Source organism: Plasmodium berghei (genome assembly GCF_900002375.2).
Source record: "Plasmodium berghei ANKA genome assembly, chromosome: 13".
NCBI lineage: Eukaryota > Apicomplexa > Aconoidasida > Haemosporida > Plasmodiidae > Plasmodium > Plasmodium berghei.
The window spans coordinates 558,532-570,929 of NC_036171.2; the positions used below are offsets into that span (position 1 = coordinate 558,532).

Consider the following 12,398-nt stretch of genomic DNA (forward strand, 5'->3'; position numbering starts at 1 on the left):
GAAGGCCAAGGAGAAATTATTTGTCTTAGATGTGGTTCTGTTTTAGAAGAAAATAAAATTGTAGAGTCACTCGAATTTGTTGAAAATAACAATGGGGCTATTTCAATGGTATGTATCCCACCCACCCAAAAAAAAAAAAAAAAAATATATATATACCCCATAAATTTTCATTTCTATTATCATATGAATTCCCTAATTGATAAAATATTTTCACAATTTATAAAATTCGTTTTTTCGTTTTTATTAATTCATAGGTCGGACAATTCATTCCATCTAGTGGAACAAAATCCTTTATGTTATCCTGGGGAATAAGAGAAAGTAGAGAAATATCTCTGCAAAAAGGATATATAAATATTCAGAAAATAGCAGATAATTTACATTTATCAACTCAACATATAGAAGCTGCACAAAGAATATATTTGATGGCATTACAACGTAATTTTACAATGGGAAGGAACAATTCATATGTTGCTGCTTCTTGTTTATATACAATTTGCAGAAGAGAAAAATCGCCTATAATGTTAATTGATTTTAGTGATATATTGCAAACACCTGTAAAACCTTTGGGTAAAACATTTTTAAAATTGTTAAGACTTCTACATATTAGTGTACCAAATATTGATCCATCATTATTTTTAGAAAGATTTGCATATAAACTTAATTTAAAAAATGATATATATAAAGTAACATATACTGGAATCAAATTAATTCAAGCTATGACACGAGATTGGATAAGTACTGGTAGAAGACCAACAGGTTTATGTGGTGCTTCACTTTTAATAGCTACCCGGATACATGGTATAAATATTAATTCAAATACTATAGCTGAAGTTGTTAGAATATCTAACCCTACTATTATTAAACGTTTATATGAATTTAAAAATACCAATATAGCTAAAATAAAAGCGAGTGAATTTGATAAGATATCTATTGATGATATACCTTCAAGTTCAATTCCCCCTTGTGTTATTTCTGATAATAAAAAAAAAATTAAATATAATCTTTTACAAAAAAGTAAAACATTATCATTATGTGGAAGTGAAGAACAATATGCATTATGTTCAAATTCTACATGTTCTGTAGAAAATTATGAAAAAAATACAGATTTACAAAATGGTAATATTTGTTCCTATTCTGATAATAATAGCACAAAATGCATAAGGGATCAAGAATTGGATCAAAGTAAATTTTTTAATTCTACTCAAAATAGTATTATTAATTCATCAAACGAAGTAGAATATTGCAATTCAACTATCACAGCTTCTTCTTCTATTTTTGATGATAAAGAACAATACCGGGATGATAATATAAATAAAAATAACCAAATCAAAGAATACATTCAAGCATCAAGCAATGAAATAAATTTAGATGAAATTTGTAATGATAACCCTGAGGGAAATGATATAGATAATTTAGCATTTAAAATTATTAACACTATTAATATTGAAAAAAATTCAGAATTTTTAAAAATAAGTGATAGTCCTTTATTAAACGAATTAGGTTCTACTAAAAATAATCACACTAAATATAATGCTTCTAATAAAGAAAATTATAATTTGAACTTACAAAATCAAGATATACAAAATAATCCCCGAAATCTATCTCCTATTTTAGCTCAAAATATAATGATAGGCTCTTCAAAATTGCAATCGTCCAATTTAATAAATCACGAAACTTCCATTAGTACTATTACTGATAATAATGGGGATGATGAATATAATGAAATAAAAGAGAGCAATGAAGAAAAGTATAAAAATTCCAATAATTTTGATATGATAAATGATAATAATTTAAAACAAAATAACAAATTATTAGACAATAGTGCATATTGTACAACCTTAAAACAAACTGTTAATAGCGAATTAAGTAATGTTATAAATGATATAAATGAAGAATTCGATTTATTTGATAATTGTAATAATAATGCACTTAGTAAAAACTCAAGTAATAGCACATCAAGCTTAAATAAAATAAATGACGTTAATAATATATTAACCGATTTTAATTACTTTTTTGAAAATAATTCAAATACAATTAATGATCAAACAGCTAATTTTGATGTAAATTCAGATGATTCTGAACAACTAAATGATGAAACAATAAGTGATAGTTATGACAGTGAAATTGAAAATATTATTTTATCAGAAAAAGAAAGGAAAATTAAAATGTTAATTTGGGATGATGTGATGAAAGGCTGTATGCCAAATTTATCCAAAAATATTAAAAGGCCAAAAAAAAGGCAAAATACTGATATTAATAATTCAAAAAATAAAATTCCAAATAATAAAAATAATGATGATGATCCTCAAGATCAGTTATCAACGGGAGATTCCGTGATAAAGGCTTTGGAAAAATCCAATAAACTTTTGCCTAAAAAAATTAATTATGACGTATTGAAATCGCTTTTTTCGTCATAAAGAAAGAAAAATTTTTTAACATTCTTTTTTTGTATCATCAATTTTTTAGAAATATATTGCAATATATATATATGCCTTTTCATTTAATGCTCGTTAGTTATTTGAATGCATATATGTGCAATTATTTATAGAATTGCAAGCACCATTTAGCATTTCTATTGTATGTTTTTGTTTTATTTACCTTACTGTGCATAATTTTGCATTGGCATTAAGAATTTATATGAAATATTTATTAAATGTACATACGAATTTGTGTTAATAACAAATTTTATGGATTTATTATGACCATTTTATGTGCACGATATTTTTTTTATTGCATGTGCATGCATTATTTTATTATCTGTTTATGCATTTAGTGTATACATTTTCCTATTTAGTATTATTATTTTGGCAACATTTTGCCGTTTATTATATGCAAATTAAAAAACATTTTTATATTTTTAATCTTCGTAATTTCGACCAGTTGGTGCATAATATTTTTTGTATAACTGTTCATCTTAAAAATTTTTCCATATTTTTACAGTAACTCCATTATATTATTATTTAAACTATTTTTCTGTGCTGCCTTAAAATATAATTTAAATGATAAATGTTTCTATGTAAAAATATACAATTAAAAAAATGTAACAAAATATATTTAAATTTAAAAAAATAAAATAGAGAAAGCGTGATACGTGCATGCACATTTCCACACAATGCTATGATTAATCCTATTTTTAAGAAAGCTTTAAGCATTGTATTTTTGTTGAAAAAGTACAAAAATATATATATAATTAAAATTAATAACAAAGTATTGACAAAAAGACAAATGGGTAAAAAAGAATGAAACACAATAAAAATAATTAAATAGACAATTAAATCAATAAGTAGTAAAGTATAAAAATAATAATTTTGATTTATTTTAAACTTCGGGTTACAAATTACCCAAGACAAAAAGGACCAGCATGGTTCTTTTATTAAAATGTCTGTTCTCTTTTTTGTTTAAATTCAATCTATGCCCTTATGGTGAAACATCTGAATCGAATCTGGGGCATATAATTTCCTTAATTGCGCTATCAGCTACAAGAAAAAAAATATATAAATAAATAATAATAAACAACATAATAAGCGAAACCCTCCATGTATACATATTTCGATTTCCTTTTCACGCTTACATTAGCATCAATAGGTGACTTTACTTTTCTTTTTCCAACCATATCTCTGTTTTTTAAGTAAATTCTTTTAAGTTTTTCTGCCAATATACCATTATGTGTATATTTGTTAAGAGCCTCATTTAATTTGATTGGTGTTGGCCATAAGGATAAAAGAAGTTCAGTAGCATCTGCTCCACACATATTAATTAATCTGAGTTGCTTTCCAAATGTTTCTTTGACAATATTATTTTTTGATTTTTTAGATTCATTATTCCATATTTCCCATGAAGAAGAGTTATTTTTTAAATAAGTTTCTATGTTTTCATTATGCACTATATCTTCATTATTTTTTACATTACATATTCCTTTAAGATTTTTTACTATTTCTGAATGTATTTCAGATAATAAAAGAAAAGTGTGCTTAATACTTTGGCTTCTTAATATTGAGAATCCGTTAATCAATCTAATGCTATGTTGTACATTAGTTAATGTTTCATAGGATATTTTGGATGTGTTTGTATAATTTTTAAATGAATTATTACTATCTTCTATTAAATAAATTATATGACATATTTCTTTAGATCTCATTAAACGATATTTTTGTTCATCATATCTACCATCGATTATACTCGAGCTTAAATCATTTAATGCTTTTCTTTCTATGATCCATTTTAAAACATATTCTTCATAATCTACATTTTCTTCTATTTCATTATTTTTCCCATCCTCATTACAATCTCCACTTAAAGAATTGCCATATTTATCATAGCTATAAGTAAAATCTATATTTTTATTTCCTATATTTGTTGACCAATTATTTACTGAATTTTCATTTATATTTATTTTGTTTCCTTTCCTTTCCTTTTCTTTTTTCTTACGTTTTCTTTTAGATGACATGTTTTTATTATTGTTATAAACCGGCCTTCTGCATAACCATATAATGTCTCCTAATGGTAAGTTTCGTGTTTCATATTTTATATTATTATTTTTAAAAATTTCTTTCCATTTTTCGTTGAATTCATAACTCATTCCTGAAATATCTCTATTATCAATTATCATTATTATTTCATAAGGTCCATATCGAGTATTTTTATTTTCCTCATTTTCTTTTTCTTCACGATTTTCTGTGTCTGCATTTGATTTTGTATGATAATTTTTACTTTTTTTCTTTTTATTTCTTTTTTCTCCTACAATTTTTTTTTTCTTTTCCTTTTTTTCTTTTTCATCTTCGTTATTATTCCGTTCTATTTTACCGTCTTCATCCATTTTTAAATTCTTATTTTTTTGTTTTTTTTTCGTCGGTTCACTTTTTTGAAAATATGGCTCCTTATTTTCTATTGATTTCCTCAATTCATTATTATTGTCATCATAATTGGGTGTTAACTTTCGTTTTTTTTCATTCTCATTATTATTTTGTTTATCTTTACAATAATTTGATGAACATGGATTAACAATGTTATATTCTTCATTATCAGAAAGATCTATTATATCAATAATATTTTGTCTTTCAAAAAGTGGCGCATTTTCATTGATATTTTTAATATAGTTATTAGATGTTGATATATTATTATATGAGGATGGATTTATTTCAGTATTATTACAATTTTGTATATTTTTAGAGAATTCATACTTTTCATTATTATTATCATCTTCATCTGTCATTTCACTAAATAAACTATGACAATTAATATATTCAGCATTCGAATTGTTATTTAATTTTTTTGTGTTAATTTCATAATTTTTATTTTGCACATTTTTATCTAAAGTATTATTATTGCAATCATTAGAATTATCCTGCATTGTTTTATTTTGTAATTTATCTTTTAAGCTTATATTTAATGTTTTATACAATCCTTCTTTTTTCTTATCTAACTTTAATTGAAAATTATAACTAGAATCGCTTTCTAAATGCTCGTTTTCTAAATCATGAGAATATTTTGTTTCAATATTAAATTGTTCATTATTTTTGTTGTCATTTGTTAATTCACTTTTATTTTCTGAATAATTTTTTATATTCTTATATATGTTTATACTTTTCTCATCCATTAAGTTTGAATCAAAGCATATTTTACCATCTTTATATGGTGATATTGTATTGGGACAATTTTGTTGACAACTATTGTTTTTTTCAAGTATATCATCTTTTTTTAAGCCTCCTATTTTATTATTTTCTTCGAGTTGTTCATTTTTTACAATATTATTAATTTCTTTATCGCTATATTCAGTTGCAACGTTCATAATTTGTTCGAGCATATTTTGATCGATTTGTTTGTTTTTTATAAACTCAAAATGATTTTCAAAATTATTATTCTTAGCAATTTGTATTAGTTGGTCTTTTGGTTCATTAATTGTTTTTGTCGGATTTTCAACACTATTAAAAGTTTCGTCACAGTTTGTTTCGCTAAATTTGCTTGTCTCATTATGTATGCTCATTTCACTCTTTTTATCATTAAAAACTTTAAACGTGTTTTTTTCCTCATTCACATTTATGTGTTCTTCCTTTTTTATTATTTCATCATTTTTCATTTGTAAAATTTGTTTTCCTTTTTCGGTTATCCTAACCTTTTTGGCACATTTTGATCTAATAGTTTTTTTATTAGGCATGATTTTATCATTTTTCTCATTTGAAAAATTGATGTTATTATTTTCAGTCTCTTCTAGTTTTTCTAATAATTCCAATTTTATTAATTTGTTTAATAATATAAAATTTGTATTTATAGATGTTTTATAACATTTTAAAAACTCGTTGTTTATATCTTCTTTGCTCATTGCATTATTATTGTACATATGACTATGCTCGTTAATAATTGTGAGGATATTCTTTTCGTTATCAGATAATTCGGTAATTTTTTTTTTCGCCTTTTTATTCTTAGAAATCTTTTCTTTGTTAGTATTAGCATCTTCATTATTGCTTAGGGAGGATAATTTACTGATTTTTAGTTCATTCGCAGAATTAATAATGCACTTTTGTATCTGCCCATCATGCTCGTTATAATAGTTTAAATTACCCTGATTAAACAACATTTGATTGTCTTTGTTTGGAATATTATCATTGTTCGTTTTTTTTTTTTTTTTTTTTTTTTTTTTTGAACTTTTATTATTGTCATCCTGACTTATATGATCATTTTGTATTTCCTTTATATTTCGTATAATGGTATCATCCGAATCATCCCCATTTGTTTTGATATTATAAAAATCTTTGTTGAATTGTTTTAAAAATTTATCGGTATTGTTAATTACTTTATTTACATGATTTATAATTTTATTCGAATCTTCGTTGAATAAAATGATTTCATTATCGTCTTTTTTAAGACGGCTATTATCTTTAGGTTGAGATAACACCGTTTCAAAATATCGTGAAAAGCTTTTACCAACACCTCTTAATTTAAATGCAGCTTGGCTATTTGTAATAGGCAATGGGTATTTTAAAATAGACCCAATAATAGTTTTAAATGAAATAACCAAATTACTATAACCCTGACCTATTGCCTTTCTTTTTAAATTATTAAAATATTCATAAAAAATTACATTGTCAGGGTGCATACTATAATTTCTTATGTTTTCTTTATTAGTCAGCTTTTTATAATGTTTTCTTTCTTCCATTTAATCGTCGTTTTGTATATTTTACATATACACTCACAAAAAACAATAAAAGCAATAAAAACAACAAAAAATGTAAAACAAAAATACTAAATTTAAAGATTTACACAAGGGTAAACAATGCTTAAAAGAACAAATACATAAATTATAAGGCATTCTATAAATAATTTAACAAATAAATAATAATAATAATAATAGTGATATAATAGCTAGTTGAATCAAATTCAACCTTAACAAGACATAAAAGTATTACATTTTTTCTCCTTGCTCAAATAGTTATACTTTTTTATATTTCCCATAAATTTTATTTTTATAATTTTATATTTTCACTATAATAAACATATGCATACGCACATATATCCATATAATCATATTCCGTTTTTACCATACATTATTTTATATATTAATGATTTATAACAATACAAACATATTTAGATACCATGCTCTCATTTGGCTATCTCACTATATAATGTTTATTTATTTAAATTTGTGGCTATTTTTTTTTTTTAAATAAAAAAGATAATGCATTAATATATATAAAAAAAACGCACACACATATCTAACAAACAAGTGTGAATAAGCAATAGAACAAATGTGTTATTCATATATGTATATAATTATTAGTTTTATTAAAAATTTAGAAAAAATCCAAACAATATTTTGCATTTTTTTACAACGCTAAATATTTAATTATTTGTTAATCAATATTCTTATCAAATCGTATATTTATGTTAAAATTTACAAAGTTGTAAATTAAAATAAAGTTGTTTCACTAAGATTAAAGCATATTATATTTTGTTTATTTTACATATGGGCTTAATTCAAATAAAATTATATTATTGAATATGGTATGATTTTTTTTTTTAATTTACATTTTTTCGAGTTTTTTTCACAATGTTATTATACAAATGCATATTACTATATTTTTTAGCTTCCATTGTAACGTAAAACAATCATATATCTATTATTTATGTTAATATATAAAAAATATATATTTTTAACATATATGATTTTCATAAAGAAATAGGAGCTATAGTACTGTAATGTAATACCTAAGATGAGATATCATTAAAAATTGAATATTATATTAATAACAAAAAAGCTAAATAAAATATAGTATTGTTACTATTACAGCTATTGTTAATAAACATTTGATGGCTTTTCAAATAAATAAAATTGATTTAAGAACATATATATTATGTCTATTAAATATTACACATTTTATGTCTTATAATATTTTATTTTTACAAGTTTAAAATAATAAATGCATATACATATATTACAATCTAAAATTATTCCCCTATCTCATATAATGCAAAAAGTATGACTGCAAATTGTTATTGGTTTTTATTTGATTTTTAATTAATTTTTTCTCCCTTCTCCATTTCTCATGTATATAAAAAATATATATGTATTTAAATAAATTTAATAAACAACTAAACTACTATTAATAAAGAGCGATAATAAAATATAACATATATTTTTCCTATGAACAGTTGTAATAATACAAAATAAAAGTCAGCATTTTGTATTGTCATGAGAAAATGATAAAAATATATTAAAACATATTTAAAATAAATGGAAAATTGTTCTTTATAAATTAGCAGAATATGCATGTGTTAAAGTATATGTAAATAAATATATGTGCTCATGTACATGTGACGCACATGCTAATGCATTTTATTTTTTTTTAATTAAAAAAATCTCATATAGAATAATATACATATATGAATTATAAAAAATTTTGAACATATATAAAGTAATATTATTTATAATGATTAATCTTTAGAACCAGAGACTCATAACTGGTACATATAGATAAAAATGTTTTAAGTATAAAAAATAAATTTTATTCTTGGAGAAAATATAAATTTATCGAAAAAAACAAATGTAACGTGAACAAATGAATATATTTATTTCACTTATTAATACAATTATTATATTTACAAACACTAAGCATATTTAAGAACTATATATAATAACATATTTAAGAAGTTATATATTATTAAACTTTTTAATAGTAAATCTATGATAAATTAAAATTTAATAATATATTTGTCTATTTATTTTACATAATTTTAAACCCATAAATATATATTTATTCTTATTTTACGTACTAACGAAAAAAAAAATAAAGCAGCTTTTTATTGTCTAACAAGCTTAATCTTAAACAAGTAAATATTACATATATAAAACAATTTGTTCTTTGTGCAGTTTTTATTTTATTTTATTTCATTTATTTGTTATATATATTTTTCTTTATAATAATTTAAGGTTACATGAGTCATGTAACTCTTTTTTTTTATTTTTTATTTATAAATATTTTATCCTTTTTATTCTCGTGTGCATATTGAAAAATAATAAAACATTTATCACCTAGTAGTAAAAAAATAGACTAGGAATAAATGGTTTAAAATTAACATATTGATATATTTTTTTCATTTTAAATTAAATATGCGCATTATATAAGCTTTTAAAATTAAAAAAAAAAGGAGTAAATAAAATGTAGATATATAGATACATATATATAATATCTACGTATAAAGTTTATAAAATAATGACAAAAAAAATTATTTAAAACATCATTACAAATAAATTGGGAAGTTGATATTACTTAAAACAATTTAATAAGTGTCTAATATTTTACTTATACATAAATAAAAAAAAGGAAGAGATATATAATTAATATTTTTTATTTTTTTTATTACGAATATACAATATATATTTTTTTTAATTTATATTTTGTATAAGAATTTACAAAATATTGTCTTTATTTCATTCGCCAATTTATTAGAAATATATTGTTTTAAAATATTTAATTTTATATATATGCGTACCAGTTCTATGTTGAATATACCTAAATAAAATATTACGTGCATAATTAAATAGCGCCATGCTTGTTTAAAATTGTTGTTGTGTACAAATTTTGTTTCATTTTTACTAGTTTTAATTTGATCTTATATATAAGTACTTATAGCATATGCGTTGTTTATATATAATTTAGCAGAACACAGAAAATGCATTTCGTTACACATTTCTAATTTCTCTAAAAAATATAAACATGCATATGCCTAAATATATACATATATATACACATAAATATATCATGTACATATAAAATATACATATTTTTTTTAAACCTCTTGTCATAAAAAAAACAATTAAATTTTAAAATTAATAAATTTATTACATTTAAGTGTTCTTGTAGATTAATAATAGCAAATATATTAAAACATAATAGAAAAAAAAAGTTTATATAACCAAATAAAGGCATAGCGTATTTTATATATATTTTTTTCCCCGTTTTTATTCTTTGACAAAAGTTAAAAAAAATTCCGAGTGTACAAATATTCTATGTTCACAATTAGTAAATTTATTGAATAGCATTATGTGGTTTTAAGAGGAAAGTATTTTTTTTAACGCTATGGTGTATCTCTTTAGGGGAGCATAAACATACATATATATAATAAATATTTTCATTTCTACAAATTGTTATATATATATATATATATATATATATATTTATTTATTTAATATTATAAGAATATGCCAAAAGAAAATATTAATATATTTTTATATAAGAAAAAATAATAATCGACCTTATTTTTTTTCTATTATACAACAGTAATTGCGGTATTTATTATTATTATTATTATATTATAATTTTTCCCCATTTTATCTAGTTTTGTTTACTGCAGTTTCAAGAGCTATATTGGGTTTGAATGCTTACATGTATAAATATTATATATCCATTTTTACTACATATTGTTTTATTGATAAAAAAAAATATATATACTTGTGAAACTTTTTTGTCTTTGCACATTAAATGAAAATGTTTATTTCGTTCATAACATCCTGTTTGAGCAAATAAATAAAATACATGTTTTTATAAAGTTTTATTATATACATTTTTTTTCTTTTATATTTCTACATTTTTATTATTTAGTAATAATATAGCTCGTTGCTAATATATTTTATCTATTTTTTTGTATTTTTTTTAATTATAAATGCTCATTAATAATATAACAAATAAACAAAGAGGGGTTTCTTATATGACAACATATATATAGACTAGAAAATATATAATAATAAAACAGTATTTTTAGTTTTATTTTTATAATTTTGTCCTAATATTTTGTATGCTGTGTATATTTGTATGCGTATAAAATATTATGCCAAGATATTTATATATAGAACTAAAAAGGATTAAATGCGTTATTTTTATAAAAATGTTTAAATTTAAAACAACTTTTAGCATTTACAATATTATATATTTTGTTTATTTTGTGAGCTTAGTATATTCCTGTTGTGATAATAATATATTGAATAATTTCTAAAAGGTTTTGAATGATACATATGTATATATATATATATATATATATATTTGAATAAAGAATTGTAGTTACATATATCTTTTTTTTACACCCAAAACTTTTATGATTTGTGTTGAACATAATATGTTTTTTTTTCATTTTTATATTTTTTCACCCCCTATATAAATATTATATATATGAATATATCATTTTATTTTTTACTTATATTGTTATTGTTGAATTAATATTAATATTATAATATTACCCTCTTCACACTTTATTAATAATAGATTGTTTCTTTTTCTTTTATATACATGCATACATATAGCATGTTGTGCTTTTATCTTTAAATGCTTATATATATGCATTCATTATAAAAATAAAGATTTTTAAAAAAAAAATAAAAAAACAAGTTTTATCGATTATTAGTTTAAAGTATAAAAATATTCTGCACCCATTCTTGAACTTTTTTTTTAAAATAATCAATTTGTTTATTATTATTATTTATTAATTTGTATATTTTTTTCGATATTAATTATATGTTAATGTTGTGTATATAATATCTATACCCTCATTTATTAAAAAATATATATTTATGATATCCTGTGAAAACTATATATTTCCTTTATTTTATTATAATCACTATACAATTTGTAATTTATTATATCTAGATAAGAACAACGATAATAATACAAACATTAATAGAAATTAGTAATTATAACACTAAATAAATCCCCACCCTTAAAAAAAAAAAAAAAAAAAAAAATTGTCGGCTGTACACATATGGCATATAATAAGATTTAGACCTATATATAAAATATGTAGGAAAAAAACATTTTGTTTTTTTTTTAAATTAGAATATATACATAGAAGAATATATATACATATTACTATTGAAAAAAAAAAAAAATATTTATATAATTAGAAAAATTTCA

General features: G+C 21.5%; 2 protein-coding genes across 2 annotated transcripts; one reads left to right on the forward strand and one right to left on the reverse strand.

The window, feature by feature from the left end:
* Positions 1 to 105: 105 nt before the first annotated feature.
* Positions 106 to 2,417, forward strand: PBANKA_1313000 (transcription factor IIIb subunit, putative; the record flags this gene model as incomplete). The annotated part of the gene is made up of 2 exons (XM_034566712.1): positions 106 to 108; positions 255 to 2,417. The coding sequence occupies 2 exons, from the start codon at positions 106 to 108 to the stop codon at positions 2,415 to 2,417; spliced, it is 2,166 nt and encodes a 721-aa protein (XP_034423282.1).
* Positions 2,418 to 3,404: 987 nt separating this feature from the next.
* On the reverse strand, positions 3,405 to 7,153 carry PBANKA_1313100 (crossover junction endonuclease MUS81, putative; the record flags this gene model as incomplete). Its single annotated transcript, XM_034566713.1, has 2 exons — positions 3,405 to 3,476; positions 3,572 to 7,153. The coding sequence occupies 2 exons, from the start codon at positions 7,151 to 7,153 to the stop codon at positions 3,405 to 3,407; spliced, it is 3,654 nt and encodes a 1,217-aa protein (XP_034423283.1).
* Positions 7,154 to 12,398: the final 5,245 nt, after the last annotated feature.